The sequence below is a fragment of the Lissotriton vulgaris genome, chromosome 3_1 (assembly GCF_964263255.1).
Source record: "Lissotriton vulgaris chromosome 3_1, aLisVul1.2, whole genome shotgun sequence".
In the NCBI taxonomy this organism is placed as follows: Eukaryota; Metazoa; Chordata; class Amphibia; order Caudata; family Salamandridae; genus Lissotriton; species Lissotriton vulgaris.
The window spans coordinates 719,492,681-719,511,147 of record NC_141689.1 but is presented as its reverse complement, the minus strand read 5'-3'; the positions used below and the strand labels follow the sequence as shown (position 1 = coordinate 719,511,147).

The 18,467-nt window shown below is 46.2% G+C and overlaps 1 protein-coding gene across 1 annotated transcript in view; it reads right to left on the bottom strand.

The window, feature by feature from the left end:
* FEM1C (fem-1 homolog C) overlaps positions 1 to 11,614 on the bottom strand; it is a 97,129-nt gene extending 85,515 nt beyond the window's left edge. The window contains exons 1-2 of the mRNA XM_086961035.1: positions 11,414 to 11,614; positions 9,941 to 10,545 (exon numbers count right to left, since the gene is read on the bottom strand). Coding sequence (XP_086817161.1) covers positions 9,941 to 10,484 — 544 coding nt within the window. The 5' untranslated portion in view covers positions 10,485 to 10,545; positions 11,414 to 11,614. The remainder of the gene's footprint in view (positions 1 to 9,940; positions 10,546 to 11,413) is intronic.
* Positions 11,615 to 18,467: the final 6,853 nt, after the last annotated feature.

The window sequence follows — 18,467 nt, the reverse complement described above, 5'->3', positions numbered from 1 at the left end:
CCTTGAGAGAGGCAGGGAGCTCGTGTGTTGGATCTACCATGATCGGGTGTACAATTGGATTAATTAGTCCAATTGATCCTTTTGCTGATGTACGGCATCCCTCATGGAGACAGTTGTTTGTAGGATTTTCTAATATATATTAGTGGTTATATCTCTGGTGTTTATTGGGCTGATCATGTCACACTCCCTTTGTGATGGTGGTCAATCAACCATCTCTAGACAGCTGTTACTATTGAATGTTGGTATTCCACCCCAAGGTTCCCTTTGTGATTGTAGCTGTACTCTCCTACCATTGGTTGTCCAATCAGCCCATTCTCTGTTTTCATGTCCCCATCCTCCCTGGTTCCAACCCCTTTGCCCGTTGTCTGTCTGATTCCAGGACCAGTTTGCGGACCAATTTGGGCCTTCAGGATAATGGGATATCGGGGGGGTAAAAAAAGGATAGACTTTGGTGTTTATACCTCCATTCCTGTCCACTGTATCCCAGGAGCAAATGTAGTCCACTGCCCGAGGGTTTTCAAAATTAACTATAACACAATCGCCTGGGATTGTTTTTTGTTGGTGTCCTATCCATGAAACCCTTTGTGCTGTGGTAATTCTAGTAACATAGTTTTGCGGGTTTGGTTTGTTGGCATTCAACCAATGCCGAACTTTGTTTAATAGGGACCAAGTTGGTTCATCTGTGTCATAACTTAGTTCAGGCACCCCTGTCAAAATAACTACAAACGGGGTTGCTTCAGGGGGAGGTTTATGGGCTTAGTCCATCCTTTCTTTGTCCGTTCTCCCTGTGTATTATGCCTCTGTGGATGTTCATGATGTGGAGTATTTGTTGGAAGTGGCTTCGTGGTGGGGGGGGGGGGGAGAATATGTGTTGTAGGTGGGTTTTTCTGTACCTCAAACTTTCTTAGGGGGCTTTTGTGGGGACCTGATTTTTGAGGTTGGAGTTGCAGGGACCCTAGTTGAGTTTGACAGTTTCTCCTATCTTAATGATAGGGGTATTACTTACAGCAATACCATTTTTGGAAGGTTGTCCTGACATGGTGTTAACAGTTTTATTTTTTGATCCTCCCGTATTTGTCAGCCCTAAGTTCTTTAAATTTGGAGGGTTTTTTAGAGTGGCGGCTAATACTACTATTTGCTTCTCTATAAATTCCAGACTCTTTTGAATGGGCTGTAGCTGATGCTTTATTAGTTCAGCTATCCGAACCAACAGATGCTGATCTGGATCGCCTATTTTGGATCCTTTGTCAGTGTCAAGATCTTCCTTATGAGCACTGTCATCATTACTTTCATTCGCGCTGAGATGGGAATTAATGGCACAATTGTCTGCTCTAACTTCGTTAGAGGTATTGTTTTTCTGCCTTTGCTCATTTGGTTTATTTCCCTCTCTGGTTCTTGGGACGTGGCGTAGGTTGTAACTTGCTTATTTTTGATGCATTGACGTCTGTTTTTTTTTTTTTACTTTTGCTCTTCTGTTTCGGAATTGCTCCCTCCCTTAGCCCCCTTTCTTCGTTCTGGTCGGGGTCGTTGTCCTGTAGAGGCTGACTCGCAAAGATATCGGGCGTTTTTTCAAGCGCCTGGGTCAATTGCGAGTCCAACAATGACAGACGCGGACAGATCGACCAGGTTTTGGATGCTATGGATGTCAGCGCGTGTTTCCGGAGCAACTTCCTTCTCCGGTTGAGTTAGAGGTGTTTGCGCTAACATCAGGGGTCCTAATGACGACCGTCTAGCTTGTGCCAGTTCGTACGATACTCGATGATCTAGTAGTATTATACCCTGATCAATGGTTTGGTTGGCTTTAGTAATGAATTGATCAATGGGCCCAACGGTTTTAGCCATGTTTAGAAGTGTTTTACTTCTGGTACCCCTCTGTGACATTTGTTATGGAGGAAGATGATCGAACACTCGTAGAAAGACAGTCGATGACCAAGTGCAGTCTCATATGTTGTTATATTATGATAGCAGGCTGTCTAGGCGCAAATGAGTGTAGCAACAGTATATCAGGCAGGATAAAAGAATTACCTTGTATACACTGTTAGAGGGGGGGCTCAGTCCAGTCTCTTCCGGTCTGCGACGGGATAGGACGGGCCCGCCCTCGGCCCGGGCTTCACCCGGCATCCCGCGAGACGGGTCTGATGCCGTTTTAAAGCGCCGCCTGGCGCTCCCAGGTGACACGGATCACCGCAAGGGCTTCTGGGGGGATGTAGTTCGCCCCTCGCCGGTCTCCTCTCGGCGGCCCCGCTCTAGCTGGATACAGAGCAGCCGGGCAGCGGGAGACAGGCGGGCGGGTCTTTGGAAACAGTCAGGGGTCCACAGAAGACTCGTGGGCAAAGCAGAGCAACAGCAACAAGGGCAGCAAAAGTTCCCCACTGATTTAAGATATGCTAAAAACAATTTCACGAGCTATGCAGGTGAAACCTAAAAATAAATATATACGCCAAGTAGACTGTGCATGCCTTTAACAAGGGGAAGGTGGAGTGGCATGAGGCCAGAGCAGTGAGTGAACGGTAGGCATTTAGTACAGAGCGAGCCTTCCGGAGGAAAGAAGGCTACAACGGCGTTGTGCTGAATGGGCCGAGAGAGCAGAGGGTATGGCATTAGTATTTGTGCAAACAAGGGAGTGAGTGAAAACACGAGAATCATGAAAAGTGCTGTTAAAGTAGTCCCAAAAACATTTCCTAAATGGGATAAGTGCAAGGCTACATGTAAGGGAGCAGTGCCCCTTACAAGGGACCAACCCAGGGAAAGGAGGAACAAATAGGAAAGATTAGGAAGCAATGCTTATTAAAAGGACACTCGAAGAAACAAGTGAAAAGCAATGGGCAGGCTGTAAGCCCACAAAGTATATACAACATGTTTCGAAGAGACAGTACAAGTGCTGCCTAGGCTCGACCTAAACACAATCATATTCAATACTAACCAGGAGAGGAAGTAGACAATCTACAGGCGAGACCGTGCAATACACTACAGGGGCCATAGGGCAACAGGGGTGGGGGTGTTATGGGTGATGAATGGTGATTGTTAGGGAGCACAGTGACCATAAGAAAATGCACATGAAAGGACAGAGGATAAAGTAACTTTCATCATAAAAACGGGGTAGCCTATGATATGGATCCTAGTGAATGGAAAGAAAACAAATCATATTACAGCTATGACTATCACCTACTACCATTGCTATAAGAGAATTAAATAGAACATGTAGTGGTGTTTAACACTTATTTAGGAATTTAACAATTCTTAACCCTTGCACTACTTGAACACAAGAAACCAAGGGCAGTGAAAGCCTGGCCCTCAGTCTCCACACGGTCATATCTAAAGTACAGTAGTTCGACAAGCAGGGCCATCTATGTTCTATTTCTATCAAAAAATGTGACAAAGTAACGGTTATCAGAAGGGCTCAAATTCAACACTTGCTTAAGGCTCAGCCAACATATGCAGAATTAGTAATTGGTTCTAATATTCCATCAGACATGGACAAGATAATTGATTTGACAGCTGACAACGTCTTACTTTGTTACTAGGGCCAGATCAAGAACTCACCAAAAGACCCTGAGAATGTCTGAAGTAAGAACTGGTATAAAAAGGGCATACTATGTTTTCCAGCTTCATTTTGCTGACAAATTAAACGCCTATACATGTTTTAACAAAACACAACAAGATGATGGAGGGAGTTCCAGTCAAGAGATCTCAGTTTATTCCTTGTTCTTTTGCTCACTATGCCAAGCCAGTTTGGACCCAGCCACATGCAAATCAGTCTTGACCCGAACTGCCAGGCCAGGTCCTCCCTGGACCGGAAACAAGCATCCTGGGTCCTGTTTCGGGGTTTCGCCCACCATCAGCCAGACTAGCTTGAATCCAGTGGCACAGCGAGCAAGGGATCCACGTCTGGGCGTGCCCTTGGCTACTTACAGCAAACATAGCAAACACAACAAGATAGACAGAGTGACCAAACTTTTCAACCACTCCCACCTAGTCAGCATTCTGTCCATCATTTGTTGCCGCAGCACTTTTCGCCCTAAGGGGGATGGGTATGCCCAGATGTGGGTCCCTTGCTCGCTGTACCACTGGATTCAGTGACAACCTGGCTGATGAAAAGGTGATATACCAACGAAACTGGTCCCAGGATGGTTGTTTACGGTACAGGGAGGACCTAGCTTGGCAGTTTGGGCTGGACTGATCCCATGAGAAACAGGGTCAATACTGATATGCATATGGCACACCTCAAACTGAAGTGGCATAGTGACCAAAAGAACGATGGGTTTAACCCAGATCTGTTAACTGGGGGGCGAGGTGGGGGGGCGGGGGTTTGATTTATTCAGCATTCTATCCATCATTTGTTGCCCCAGTACTATACATATAGTTACTTTTGAAAGTGACAGTAATTCTAATGAATGAAATGGAGCGATCAATTTAAATGTGGGGAGTGGGTATTCTCAGAAACCAGACTTCAAACGTAAACATGCCTACTTCCGTCAGTTGCGAATATAAACAGCATCACTGGTCAATGATTGAGACGAAGGCAAAAGTTAAAGCCAAGTATATCAAACATAATTCTGACCAACATCCACTTTATAAACAGAGAAATATTAGCACAATATGAAGCTAACACACTGTTAACCAATACATTTACTGAGAAACCAACTGCTTCTATTTGTAGGGAAGAAAAAATTGACAGTGGAGCAATTTTCTCTTCTGCAGGATTGCATTCCTGGGAGCATGTGCTGTTTTTCAGATATAAATGGCCTAGCCAACATTTAGATCTACAACACATTTCAACAAATTCCCAATAGGGTGTATTCTTGGACCTTTTGGACTATTCCAAACTATGAAAAATATTCCACAAAAAAAAAAAACTGTCTCCAAAACCTCCCAGGGCTCCGATTTCAGCTATGTTTAAACCCAATGACACCAGCTGGAATGCTTGCCCTAAAAAAGCAGGTATATTGCATGCAGAATGAAAAGGAGGCATGCGCCACTAAACGTTATGAATATCACTATATTCAGCAGTTTTCATACAAAAAAAATGTGCCTGTTAAGTTTGCGCAACTTGAGTCCCTTAAAGAGGAGAAATTTGCTGTCTTCTCACATTAAACTTGAGAAAGCCAACATGTAGAAAGTGATCTTGGGTCCATTAAGCCAGACAGGTAGAACCAATGTTAGATTTACCTTCTAGAATGTAAATTATTAAGAGCTTAAAACACATAAAAAAGGTTAATTTATGAGAAAGCCCCAATAGAACTTTGAACCTCAAGACAGTTGAGCATATTTTTCAATAGCCTATAACTACAACGCAATTTCCTAAAGTGTTAATACCATATGCATTAGCATTTCCAGGCCAACAAATTGTCTTTGGGTGGAGCTGCATTATCAAAATGTGTTTATCGAATCACTACACAAGTGAACATTCATGTCACAGAATCAAACTCATGGCATCAAGAATAAAATTCACATATTAATCTTATTGCATACCACAAAAAGAATTTGGGTTCCCTGGATCACCTTTTTTAACCAGTGGATGCGGAATTTTATAAAATATCTGCTTGTCTATGGGCCAGGATGCTTCATAAATCTACGTGTCTTGTAAAAGAAAAGTCACTTGGCCCTCTGGTACCATGCAGTGAGGTGACAAATTATGGAGTGTTCTTGTGTTAGAAATCCGATAATAGCCTCTCTGGTTATGCCAGGACTCCCATTACAGCAGGGTTTGTATTCTAGCAATGCCCTGCTTTTACCACCTTTCTACTAAGTGGGCATTTGAACTCAAGCTATTGAAAGATGGGTAGGTTAGCGCTATGAATGTACATTTAAGCAAATTCCTGGAATTCAATATTGAACCATCTCCACTCCAGGTGGTTCAGGATGCTCTTAAGGCCTCATATCGGGGACAGACTCTCCAATTTCCCACCTGTCGATTGAAGGCAGAAATGAGAGAGGAAAGGGCGGCCAGACTGGCTCTGTGCTATAGAAACAGACCTCGGCTATGGTCTCATGGTAAAGGATGGGCCATGGGTCGACCGACTGACAGAGTTGGCTATGATTCTGAGAGCCTCCCTTAGGTAACAAATCTGGGAATCGAGCAGTTAAAAAAAGGAAAGGCTAGGCAGTTGACCTATTTTGAAAATAATGAGGAAATGGGCATATGTCATTTAGGGTAATAGACCGCTCTAGCTCAAATAGCATTCTGCAGATCAGGGACAAGAATGGTTCTTTATCCCTGATGATTTTGCAGCAATATGCGATACTTTTCGTAGGTTCTATCAGGCCTTTTATAAAGAGGATTGCTAATCCTCCGCCAAGGATATCTCTCTATTTAGCCAGCAGCATCTTGAGCGCATGGCAACTTGTACCCAGCGATCTAAGTTGGAGTTACCCATTACCCTTGTGGAGGTCAATGACACCATTAGCTCTCTGGCCAGAGGGAAGGCGTCTGATCCTTGATCAGATACCAGAAGAGTTTAATGCTACTTTCTCACAGTACCTTGCGCCAGTTTTGAGGGACCTGTTTAATTCTCTCGATTTGTAGGATAGGGACAATAAGCTCCCATTTCCATACTCCGTGGGACCTGGCAGGCGTGTCCTCTTTCCTCTCAGTTATTTGATCTTTATATTGCACTGTTTATTCAGTCCCTTACGTTAGAGATACAACCCGAAGTTAATCTTGAAGTAAAAATGTTAGCTTACGTGGACGACCACGGTTTTGAACCCCTTCTCCAATTAGTGGTCTACATGATCATTCATTTGGAGAAGTTGCCGGCTACAAGTTAAATCAGAAGACTCAGATTATATCCAATGTGGTCTCTCCAGACCAGACAGGAGGTGAGGTCAGTCTCTGGTATACCTTAGGGTTACATTAACTGTTAACACTCTTGAGATCTTAGAAAATAACTATGGTAAGCTGTTTCAACACTCAGCAGAGGTGTTTCTCAAGTGGAACAGTTTGCATCTGGGGCTCATCGAACACTAATCTCATTAAAATGATCATCCTTCCTCAGTATCTCAATTTATTTTGCACTATCCCACTTTTTCTACTGGTTCTCTTTTTTAGAGAAAGTCGAGTCATTAGGGCAGAAGTTATTTTGGTCACATCAGAAGCCCCTTTGCAAGATCCAATTTTTACAGTAGTCCAAGGAAGGGAGAGGGGGCGGGGTTCACTCCCGGTCGCAAGTCATTATTATCGGGCATCTTTCTTCTCCCAACTTTGGTTGGTTCTTGGCCCGTATGTTTAGTGAGTTCCTCTCGTTTTCTTTCTTTTTTTTGGGGGGGGGGGGGGGTAGGGGGGGTGATTGGATACGATATATTTCAAACAAACCTTGTTTAATATATTACGTTTTCCATTTTATTTGGGGTTCCTTGAAGAGAATATTTCTTGGCATTTCCCCTTTCAACCAGCTCACATCCCAACTTTCCATATTGTATTCAGTAGGGTTTCAGGGAGACTTGGGTAAAAGTCAATCTTCTGACCTTAGGCCAGCTATTCGACAGCACAGTCTTTACCTCATTTGGTAATCCAAAAGGTTCCTCTCCCATCAACCGTCTTTTTAGATATTTGCAAATGTGTAATTTTCTTTTTAGCCTTAAAGAAGCTGATTGGAGTTGTGTGGGCAAGCACTGTCTTGACCTTATTAGGAATGCTCTATCCAAGAGAAATATTGGGCTGGTTTATGCCCTAAACTATCTCATCTAATAACCAGATGGATTATTTTTCTGGAGAGGGCTCATAAGTGGAGTATTCTGCTCAACATGGAAGTCACATGCACTGATCTTAGGTATTGCAATATGTGGTTTCATTCAGCTTTGAATGTGCCCTGTATCAAGGTATGCCATCTTAAATGTATTAAAGACTAGCATTACACTCCTCACCATCTCTATACTATGAAGCTTCAGTTGGCTAGCCACTGCTGGACGCACTGGTGCAATTCGATCCATGTCTCTGCGTCCGGTCCAGCATTCATTGCTTTCTGGGAATCTGTCTTTGACAATCTGGGGGTATCTCCAAGTTGAGGACTGTTGGGGATCCAAAGTTGATCATGTTGAACCACTCATCAGCTATTCCGGTTTGTCTATCTGGGTTTTAATTTTTCTCCATCACATTAGCTTGACTGGTGTTGGCAAGATTATGACTTTCCAGCCCCCCCCCCCTCCACCCCCCACATTATGCTATGAAGCTTCGGTTGGATTGCCACTGCTTCCATTGTGGACGCACTGGTGCAATTAGGTACATGTCTTTGCATCTTAAACTAGCAGGCATCTCTAAGTTGAGGATTGCTGCATATCTAAAGTTGATCACGTTGAGACATTCGTCAGCTATTCCGGTTTTTTTTATCTGGGTTTTATTTTTTCTTTATCACGTTAGCTAAACTGGTGTTGGCACGGGGCGGGGGGGGTCCAGTGTGGGGGTGGTTGGCAGAGGTAGCTGCTTCCCAGGAACAGTACTCTCAGTCTGTGGCGTTTTAGGGTTTTCACGATGCTCTCCTCCATTCATTTATTTTTCTCTTCTGTCGTACATTTCTAGCCTTTGTTTGGTTTGTTAATTTTACCATAACATGCAAGGTTTGATTTGGGAATTTTTGTCTACTTAGACAGCTCTTTTTCTTTTCTGCCTGATAAGTCTCACTTGCCCCATGGCTTTTGTTATGAAAAACGTATTTATTTTTTTAAGCTAAGGATCAAACACAGACGACAACACATTGTGGATTTGAATAATTGTGCTTAGCCCTGATGAAGCTTGTTGTGTATGAATGAAACAAGGCTGTTTTTTTATGAAGAAAAAAGTATAAAAATAAAAAAAAAAATTGCCTTATAACGGTCTGGAAGTGGTAGTTCCAAGGTTGTAATCATTTTGTCTGTGCACACCTACAAACTTTCATATTTAAGGCTTTTCACCATCTTTTTAATAATCTCTTCCGGTGCTGGAAAATGTACTCCTGAGAAGAGAAAGGTTTCCAGGCCTACTTCTGTAAATTCATGAAGATTGTAAATCTGCACCAACGCAAGGACATATACCAAGGGTGCACTTTTGTGTCTTTCTTTAATAATTGAGCCCCTGATGACGTCCAGAAATAACCATTGCCCTTTTCTTTTTATTAAAACGATTTTAAAAACCTCTATGTGGCTAACTTCACCGAGTGACTACCTTTAGCTTTCGCAAAACGCCCACCAGCATACAAAGCCGTTGTCTTCAGTGCCAAGGACTCCAAATGACAATGTGTGCTTTAAGACCAAAAAAACCTTTTCCTTCAGCTAATCTTTTTGTTACGTTGCTGAAGAGCCATCAGCCCCCACAACAATAAAGTTATACAAACACTATGTCTAAATAAAACACGCATTAACAAAACTAAGAACTACTAACCACCACCAACTCTAGTGTGTTGCCAATGCTTGTTTAATTACATGTTTCCCTTGAGCTTGGAGCAACTGAATCCCTGCTATTGTAACCTAAAAGCACTAAGGGGAAAAAAGGCAAACAAGTAATCTGCTTTTACACTCCAACATTTTACAGTTATGTTTGTTATGTAGTGATGATGTACTACAAAATGCACTTGATTATAATAAAATTAAAATAAAACACATTGGCAATACCAATAGGCCTGGCTTTAAAGGAATGTAGCATGGTAATGTGAAGCATTCCAAGTAAATAGTATGGGAATTAATATGTATTCGTGTGGAAGTAGAGAACTGTAGAATAACATCGGTGTAGGTTAAAGGCAAAGTGACAGTTTAACTGTCATGTCAGACCTAAAAAAATAAAAAAAATAAAAAAAAAAAACCAATGTACGTTAATGACTGCCCCATCATCTGTGCTTCTGCCAGTTTAAGGCAAACACTATAGAGTATATAGCTGTCCAAGACACTATTACATCATGACTATTACATGTGTGCCCCCCATACCTTAGGGCACATGTGATCTTGAATTTCACGTTTGCTCTCTGTCTCATACCTTTCACGCTCTTCCTGTTCACATCTGCCCCCTTTTCTAGAAGGTACTGCGCGATGTCCTTGTGGCCCTTGTAGCAGGATATCATGAGGCAGGTGTGGCCGTGCCGGTTGGCCACCTCCAGGTCGGCCTTGTGCTCCACCAGGTACTTGACGATCTCTAGGTGTCCATCGAAGCAGGCGGCCCGCAGAGGGGTGGAGTTAGTCAAGGTGGTGTTGTTGACCGAGGCCCCGTGCTCCAGCAGCGCCTGCACCACTGGCAGGTGGCCCGCGGCCGAGGCAGCCCAGAGTGGAGGTGCACCCTCGATAGTCTCCCCGTCGAAACTGACAGCACCGCCGGCCTCCACGGGAGCCCTGCACTGGGTCAGCAGGTACCGCACCATGTCAAGGTGGCCATACCGTGCTGCCATCAGCAACGGGGTGGCGCCGCCCGTGCGCTCCGATACCAGTGCCACCACTTCGGGCGGAGTCTTGCTGCCCAGCAGCTTGGCCAGAAGCCGCAGTTTACCATCGCGGGCTGCGTTGAATACGGCCGTCCTCAGATCCATGGCTGCGGCGCAGGCTCAGCGGTGGCGGGTGGCATCCGTCCCAAAGATCCCAGGGTCACACCTGTGGGGAGAGAAGAACATAGCGGTCATACACCACACCACCAAGCCTGGCACACTTGTTCGGAGGGTCGCCCGACACCGAGATCCTGCACTTCACCATCCCTTTTGAATTCCATTCAGGCAGGTGCACATGTAGGATCACATCAGAAGGCATAAGCGCCTGTATGTAGACTGCCTCCCCGGGACACCCAGGAACCAGTCTCTGCGTGAGCTGAGACCAGGCTTCTGTAGCCGCCTGTGACTCACTCACCCCCTACAGCAGCAGGGATTCCGAGGCTCCAGTAACTATTTCCACCGCCCGTAGGCCCACCCACCACATTCAGAAAAGGAGCAACCTCGCAGTCAGGTAGAACAGCCAACAGTGCCATCTCCAGGGAAGAAATACCATCTGTCGCGCGGAAATCCCGTCCTTTCAAAGGACCAGTATGTCAGAATTCAAGTAAAATACCAAATATGAATCTGTCACTGACCGATCAATTCGATGCCGTGAATAAATTTTCCCCAAAAATAATTCATGCCTTCTTTCCAGCCAATGTCACATGACAATCAACGAACCCAGAATTACAAGAACACTGGCCCCCACACACAAACAGCTGCTTCTTGACTCCAAGTACTGGGAACCCCACCGCTAGCACCATCCCTCTTCTCTAATAAAGATCACTTAATCACTGCTGCCCCACATCAGTATTACCTTATCTACACCAAAAACAGGACCCATTGAACCCAAAACAAGACCACATTAACTATAACAACCATCAGAACAAGCTCCCTGAACCCCAAAAAAGGATCCAGATAGCTCCGCCCCTTTAAAAAAAAGCCCCGCCTTCCGACCTTCCTGACAGTCCGTTTACGTTCCGGACTAAAGCTACCTTCACAGAGCTCTGCAGCCACCGTTCCAATGGCGTCGGACGTCCCGCTCCTCCATGGCCAACACCCTCGACTCATAAAACAACGCGAACTAGCCGGCACCTCGCTCGACGCCTTCTTCGGGCGCCCCCGGAACAGGAAGCGGACAGGGGACTTAAGCAGCACGACTGACTGCTAGAAGAGGAAGAGAAGCCAACCTAACCTACCTCCGATGACTCAACGCAACTGTCAGCTTCGTACCAACCAATGAACTGCTAAAGAACCCGCATTCCAACGCAACAGTCGCTGAATTAGGGCGCAAGAAGGCGGGGCTCCGCTTGTGACGTAAACAAAGAATAGGCTGAGAGCGCACACGAAAGGTGTTGGTTCAAGTTCGATGTTCCACTTTGTTGATAGATATTAGGAGGGCGTCAGTTAGGAAAAAATAATTAATAAACGAGCGACGATACACCGATCTCGTGTTAAGTTCTCGGAAGGCAGAACCCTTAAATAGAAAGTGAAGAAGGACGAATGCGTCTGACGGCCACCCTTAGTAAATGCAAGGTTAGAACGTTCCAGCTGGTCATTGAAGTGTTTTTTATTTTCAACATACCTAGGTTAGCAAAGGACAAACGTGTTCTTACTGTGGAAGAGCCGGGGTCAGGCACAGACTTAAATTAATTCTGGAATGTCGCCTGACTCTGCCATGGCCGCTGCCTGATCCTCAACATGTCACTTTAGCGTTTTGGAGTTGGTTTTTGTTTACACCAACGGAGAAGTTTCTCTAGTGGAGTAGAGTGCTCCATACGCCCACCGTTTCAATTTTGGAACAGGCTTAAGTCGTGGAACTCGGAAGAATGACTATAATTTTAAAATAATCAATGGAATGTTTTGTTTGTAGACGTTTCCTGGTAACGTGCACGTCTACGAAAATAGCACACACAAACGCTTTCCACATCCCTATCATTTGCTACCTCCTACAGACCGTGGCTGCCACCTGGCCCCTTCTTCCACCGCTCTGGCCCTTGTTTTTAAGTCCATGTTAGTAATTGTGAAAATTAGTGAAATCCGCAGATATTTATTTTCCTTCCGAAACATGACTCTAAAATAGAAAATATATAAAGTAATCAGTTATATTTAATAAATGTTTAGTTAGGAATGATTTCTAGAACACATAGATCAATAATTTCCATGATTAAAAATTATCCTGACAGTTTTACACTAATTCATTTTCACCAAGAAGTCCCCTTAAGCATCTGTTTGGGCACCCAGTGTGTGTCCTACTCACCTTAGTCGAGAGGGAGGGTACGTCATTCACCTGAAAAGGATGTGGGGGACTATGTGATTGGCTTCAGGAAGCTGATGGCTCAATGCATGAGTTTGATGAAGACAAACATTAAGGCAAACTGAAAGCTGATAAAGGAATGGTATGATCAGAAAGCTGACTGGGTACCAAAAAGGTCACGAGGATTTGGTGTTTAAGGTAATTTGTCCAAGTGCTTTAGAGGATAAGTGGTGTTGAGCATACAATGAAGTTCTAAAGGTTTCTAGAGTGAGCCCCTGGTGACCAGAGGTGCTATGCAGTAGCCAAAGAACAGGCTTAAACTCTACCTGTAGAGAGATCTTATATTCAACATCTTGACAATATCAGAGAAGTCTGGTTAATGCAATGAACCACTTGCTCACCAATTACACAGCAATGAGGATGATATCTCTCTGGCTTGGGTACAACTTGTCCCTCAACTGACTGACACTTAAGCAGCAAAGAAAATGTTGAGTGGTGCTGGGATGATTTTCCCATCTTGTTTTGCTGTGTGCACAACATAGATACTGGGTTAACTTGGCAATGAAGAGCAAGGTTTACAGGATATCAGACTGAGTCCAGAAAAGCTTCAAGGCAGAGGTTGCTAAGATGCTGGGCTTTTTTGGTGTTTAAGAGTTCCCAGACTCCTTGGGCCAGTCAAGTGGTATTAGTGCCCAAGCAACGATCCACAGACTTGCATTTTTGTGTGGACTAGGTGCCCTCAATGAGGTGGTCTAGGCAGTTGCACAGTTTCCCAGAGTGAATGAGCTAGTGGAACATTTGGGCGCTGCTTATTTATTGACAACCTTTTGATCTGATCATTGGTTATTAGCAGCTTATTACCAAGAAGAAGAGTGCACACTATGCACCAGAGACAATGTAGCAGGTAGTGTAGCCATCTTAAGAGTATCCTCCCCTAAGTCAAGCACCTGTGGGACAACCTTAAAATAGGAACAGAGCGAAGGCGTAATTTTTAAGTCCGTGCCCAGGTTACCCCCAAGAATTCTAGAGGATTTAGCAGATCTTAGACTCTTTGCTTTGACCTTTGTAGACAAATAGGACGAGGCCTTCTTTTTCACCAACTCCGACCTGCCTGGGAGAGTAGGAAGATCATCCACCTCAACTTCCACAATTACTTCCTTAGGCACTTCTTTCTTCCTTCGCCCTCGACTGCCTTTTACTTTATGAGGCTTAGGAGAGGAGAGGGGTAAAGCTAAATGTTGCACACTTTTTTTAGCCCCTTCGTCACAACCCCTCCCGGGAGACACCTCAGTACCACCTTCCGCCGTGATTTCAGGCAAAGAGACAGGCACAACCTCAAACACAGTTTCTTTGAAGCTGCTATCTCGCCCCTGCGCCACACCGGACTTGCCCCCAACTGCTGGAATCAAATTTCGCACTCTCCTACCCCTCCGCAACTCCAGGGCGGCCACCACCCACTTCTGCAGCCCCGGAGAAACCCGGGGGCGCACTGGCTCAGGTCGGCAAAACAAACTGAAGTCAAACCTCCCTTGGGGCTCTAGACGTTCCTATTTTAAGGTTGTCCCACAGGTGCTTGACTTAGGGGAGGATACTCTTAAGATGGCTACACTACCTGCTACATTGCCTGCATTTTCTGCATTGCCTGGGTGTGAGACTGTGACCCCTCCATCTGATGTTGCCCTCTCTCCTAATCAAATTTGTCTGTCCTCCTCCGAGGGAGCTTTGGGCCCAGTGTCAACAGTCATGGCGTTAGCCCTCTTGCCTGGCTCATCTGTCTCAGTCCTTAATCCTATTAGCCCTGATTCTCAGGTGGGTCTGCAGGATGATTTTCCTGATCACCAAACACTGGCTATACCCACGGGGGGCCCTAGTAGGGTTGGTCTACCTGGAAATGTACATCCAGGGCCCTCAGTGCAGATATCTACCTCTGCAACAGACGGGCAGGCTGCTATTTTAGATCCCCTGGCAGTAATGTTTTCTTCTTTGTCTCAAGACATAAAAAAAGGGTTTTGAGGAGTCTTCGGCTAATCAGCTGGAGATTAGGAACTATTGTGAGCTGCTGGACAATAAGATAGATGGTCTTACTGCCAGAACCGGAGCCCTGGAAGAGACGGTAGCAGTTTTAACGGTTCACTTGGATCAGGCTAAAGATGACATCTCTAAACAAAAAAAAAATGGATATGGATTTAGCTGATAGAATGGAATCGTTGGAAAACAACTCGAGGCGAAGTAATATCCGCATTCTTAATGTCCTGGAGGGCTCTGAAGGGTCCAAAATTAAGCAATTTATTGTCCTTCTGTTAAAGGAGTCTTTGTCCCTAACCCACTCAGTGGAGGATCTTGCCCTTGATATCCAACGAGTACATAGGGACCCTTTCGACGTAACCCCCAAAGGACTAAACCACGCAAAATTCTAGTGAATTTCCATACGTACGTGTTAGAACTGGGGGTCTCTAGTTGGCAGAGGTAGGTACCACTGTCCAAATAGGGACCCTTGCTTCTAGTCAGGACAAGGAGATAATCCTCTCAGATAACCCCTGCTCGCCCTCAAGGTAGCTTGGCCTGAGCAGTCTAGGCTAACCAGAGGCAATGCGTTAAGTATTTGTACCAACACTCACAGTAACACAGTGAAAACACCACAAACTGATTCCACAACAGTTTAGGAAAATAAAGATATTTATTCTAAACTACACAAGACCAAAACGGCAAAAATCCAACATACACAGTTCAAGGATACGGTTTCAAAAGAGTTCTTCAGGTTGTAATCAAAGTTCTTTAAGTTGTGATCAAATGATCCACAGATGCGTGAAAAATTCACAGTTGCGTCACGTTTACTCACAGTACCTTTTAGATGCAACAAAGTTCCACAAGCAGGAAGCTGGTGCGGTGGAAACAAGCGATGCGTTACTCCTGAGACCCTGGGGAGGCGATGCGACAGCCCCGCTGCAGCAGCGGGCGTGTTGCGACGAATCCGATCTGTATGGGGAGGAAGGCAGCTTGCGTAGATTCCGGTGCGTAGGTTCCGTGGGAAGTCTGTTCTCGCAAAGGCACGATGCGATGATCTCGGAGGGGCTGCGACGATCTCCGGGGCGACGATGCGCGGTCCAGCGGTGATCCTCTCTCTCGCAGCTCCTCGATGTGATGTTTCTGCAGCGATGTCTGCAGCGACGTGATGCGGTCCGCAAGCAAGCGGTGCGGCGATCTCATCCAGCGACGACAGGCTCTGCGACGACACTCGCAGCGATGTTCGGTTCTCCCGCACCGGTCTGGTGCGTCCCGCAAACGAAGGGTGCGACGGCTCCGGCAGCGATGTCAGGCGCTGCGCCGATCTCGACCTTCGTAGCGGCGGGAAACTTCTCGCACTGTCGGGGATGCGCTCCGCAAGCGAGCGATGCGACACTTTTCAGCTTCACAAGTTTCTCAGCTTAGTCTCAAGCTTCCCAGCTCAGGTTCAACTTCCAGAGGCCCCACAACTGGATCAAGCGCTCTAGGAAGGACAGAACTCTCTCAGCAGAGTTCAGGGAGACTGGGGGTGAAGTCCTTTTGTTCCTGGGACTTCGGAAACAGGGAGCCAGCTCTTCTCAGGCCCTTGGAGATTCCTTCAAGACAGGGGACACAGCTCACAGCAAAGTCCTTCCCCTCTCCTTGGCAGCAAAGCAACAGCAGGTCAGTCCAGCAGAGCAACAGCAGGACAGTCTTCCTTCTTCCACGTCAGCTTTCTCCTTGGCAGAGGTTCCTTCTTGATTTCCAGGATGATCTAATTTTCGGTTGTCAGGGGTCCTGTACTTATACCCCTAAAGTCTTTGTTCTCTCTGTGCATGTGGGCCCTGAGCCCGGTCCGAACCAGTTCTGGGTGGATCCTGAGTACTTTGTTTTGCTGGCTGCATCTTTCCTTTCAGAGTGAGGGGCAGGGTCCTCAGCCGCCCAGCAGGAGGTGGAGCCAGCATTGTGGCAGGCAGGCACAGCCCTATTCAGCCCAGGTGCTAACTCCTCCCACCACTCAGGTTGCAATTGCTTCATTCAGCCTAGTGCTGACTCATCCAGCCTCTGGGGGGATTCCCCAGCCCCTGTCACTCACAAACCAGACAGTCAATACACAAACAGGCCCAGGCACACAGAAGGGTCAGACAAGAGAACAGCAACTTTCTAAAAGTGCTGTTCTCAAACACAGGATTTAAAAACCACCTTTCCTAAAAGATGTATTATTAAATTCTGAGTTCAGGGATACCAGATACTTATGTCCTATCTTGTTCCTATGGGAAGAAATGCTGTTAACCACTGTAGCCAGCATCCCCCATGTTAACCTATGGAGCAAGATAGCCTTACAATAGTGAAAAACGAAAATGGCGGTAATTCACTACCAGAGCATGGTACCTGCACTAGTACATGCTCTACCTTTCACATACGCTGCACCCTGCCCAGGGGGGTACCTTGGGCCTTCCATAGGGGTGACTGATGTGCACGAAAAGGGAAGGGTTAGGCCTGGTCAGCGGGGACGCGGACCAGGAGGACATGGCAGTTCTAAACTGCCCGTAGGCGCTGCAGTGGCAGGCCCGAGACACCATTTTGGAGCTACTCCTGTGGGTGGCACAATCAGTGCTGCAGGCCCACTAGTAGCATTTGTCATCACCAGCCCTGGCACACCCAGTGCACTTTACTAGGGACTTCATGGTGATACAAATATGCCAAACATGTATATCCAATCAGAATAACAATTTACATAGGGAGCACTTACACTCTGGCACTGATCAGCAGTGGCAGAGTGTCCAAAGCATCTAAACCAGCAAAAACGAATCCAGCACAGCATCAAAAATACAGGAGGCAGAGGCAAAAAGATAGGGGTAATCACGCCAAAAGATGTCAGGTCTAACACGTGTCCCCTCCAGCTGAAAGTGGGGAGAACTACCCACCCTCTTGGGAGTTCTCTTCACTAAGGCGGAAAAACCTGGACAGACCATCAGCGTTGGCGTGTTCTGTACCAGGGCGGTGTTCCACCGTAAAGTCCATTCCCTGTAGGGAGATGGACCACCTCAACAGTTTTGGATTTTCACCCCTCATGTGCATTAACCACCTGAGGGGCCTGTGGTCGGTCTGAACACGAAAGTGAGTCCCAAACAGGTAGGGCCTCAACTTTTTCAGAGCCCAGACCACAGCAAAAGCCTCCCTTTCAATCGCACTCCACTTCTGTTCCCTGGGGAGTAGCCTCCGACTAATGAAAGCTACTGGCTGGTCTCCATTCTCCTCAGTGGCTTGTGAGAGTACTGCTCCCACACCATGCTCTGAAGCGTCCGTCTGAACTATGAACTCACTGGAAAAGTCAGGTGCCTTGAGCACCGGTGCTGTGCACATGGCAGTCTTCAGGGCCTCAAAAGCAGTTTGGCAGGCGTCAGTCCAGTCAACTCTTTTGGGCAACTTCTTGGAAGTGAGTTCTGTCAAGGGGGCGACAATGGTGCCATATCCCTTGACAAACCGTCTGTAATACCCGGTGAGTCCTAAAAAGGCTCTCACCTCTGTCTGGGTCTTGGGGGGCTCCCAAGCCAGAATGGTATCAATCTTAGCCTGTAGGGGCGCCACCTGGCCGCTCCCCACCTGGTGTCCCAAATACACCACAGATCCCTGCCCTATCTGGCACTTGCTGGCCTTGATAGTGAGGCCTGCCTTCTGCAGGGCCTTCAACACTTCGCAGAGGTGTTGCAAGTGTTCCTCCCACGTGGAGCTGAACACAGCAATGTCATCCAGGTATGCGGCGCTGAATTCCTCCAGCCCGGACAGTACCTGGTTAACCAGTCTCT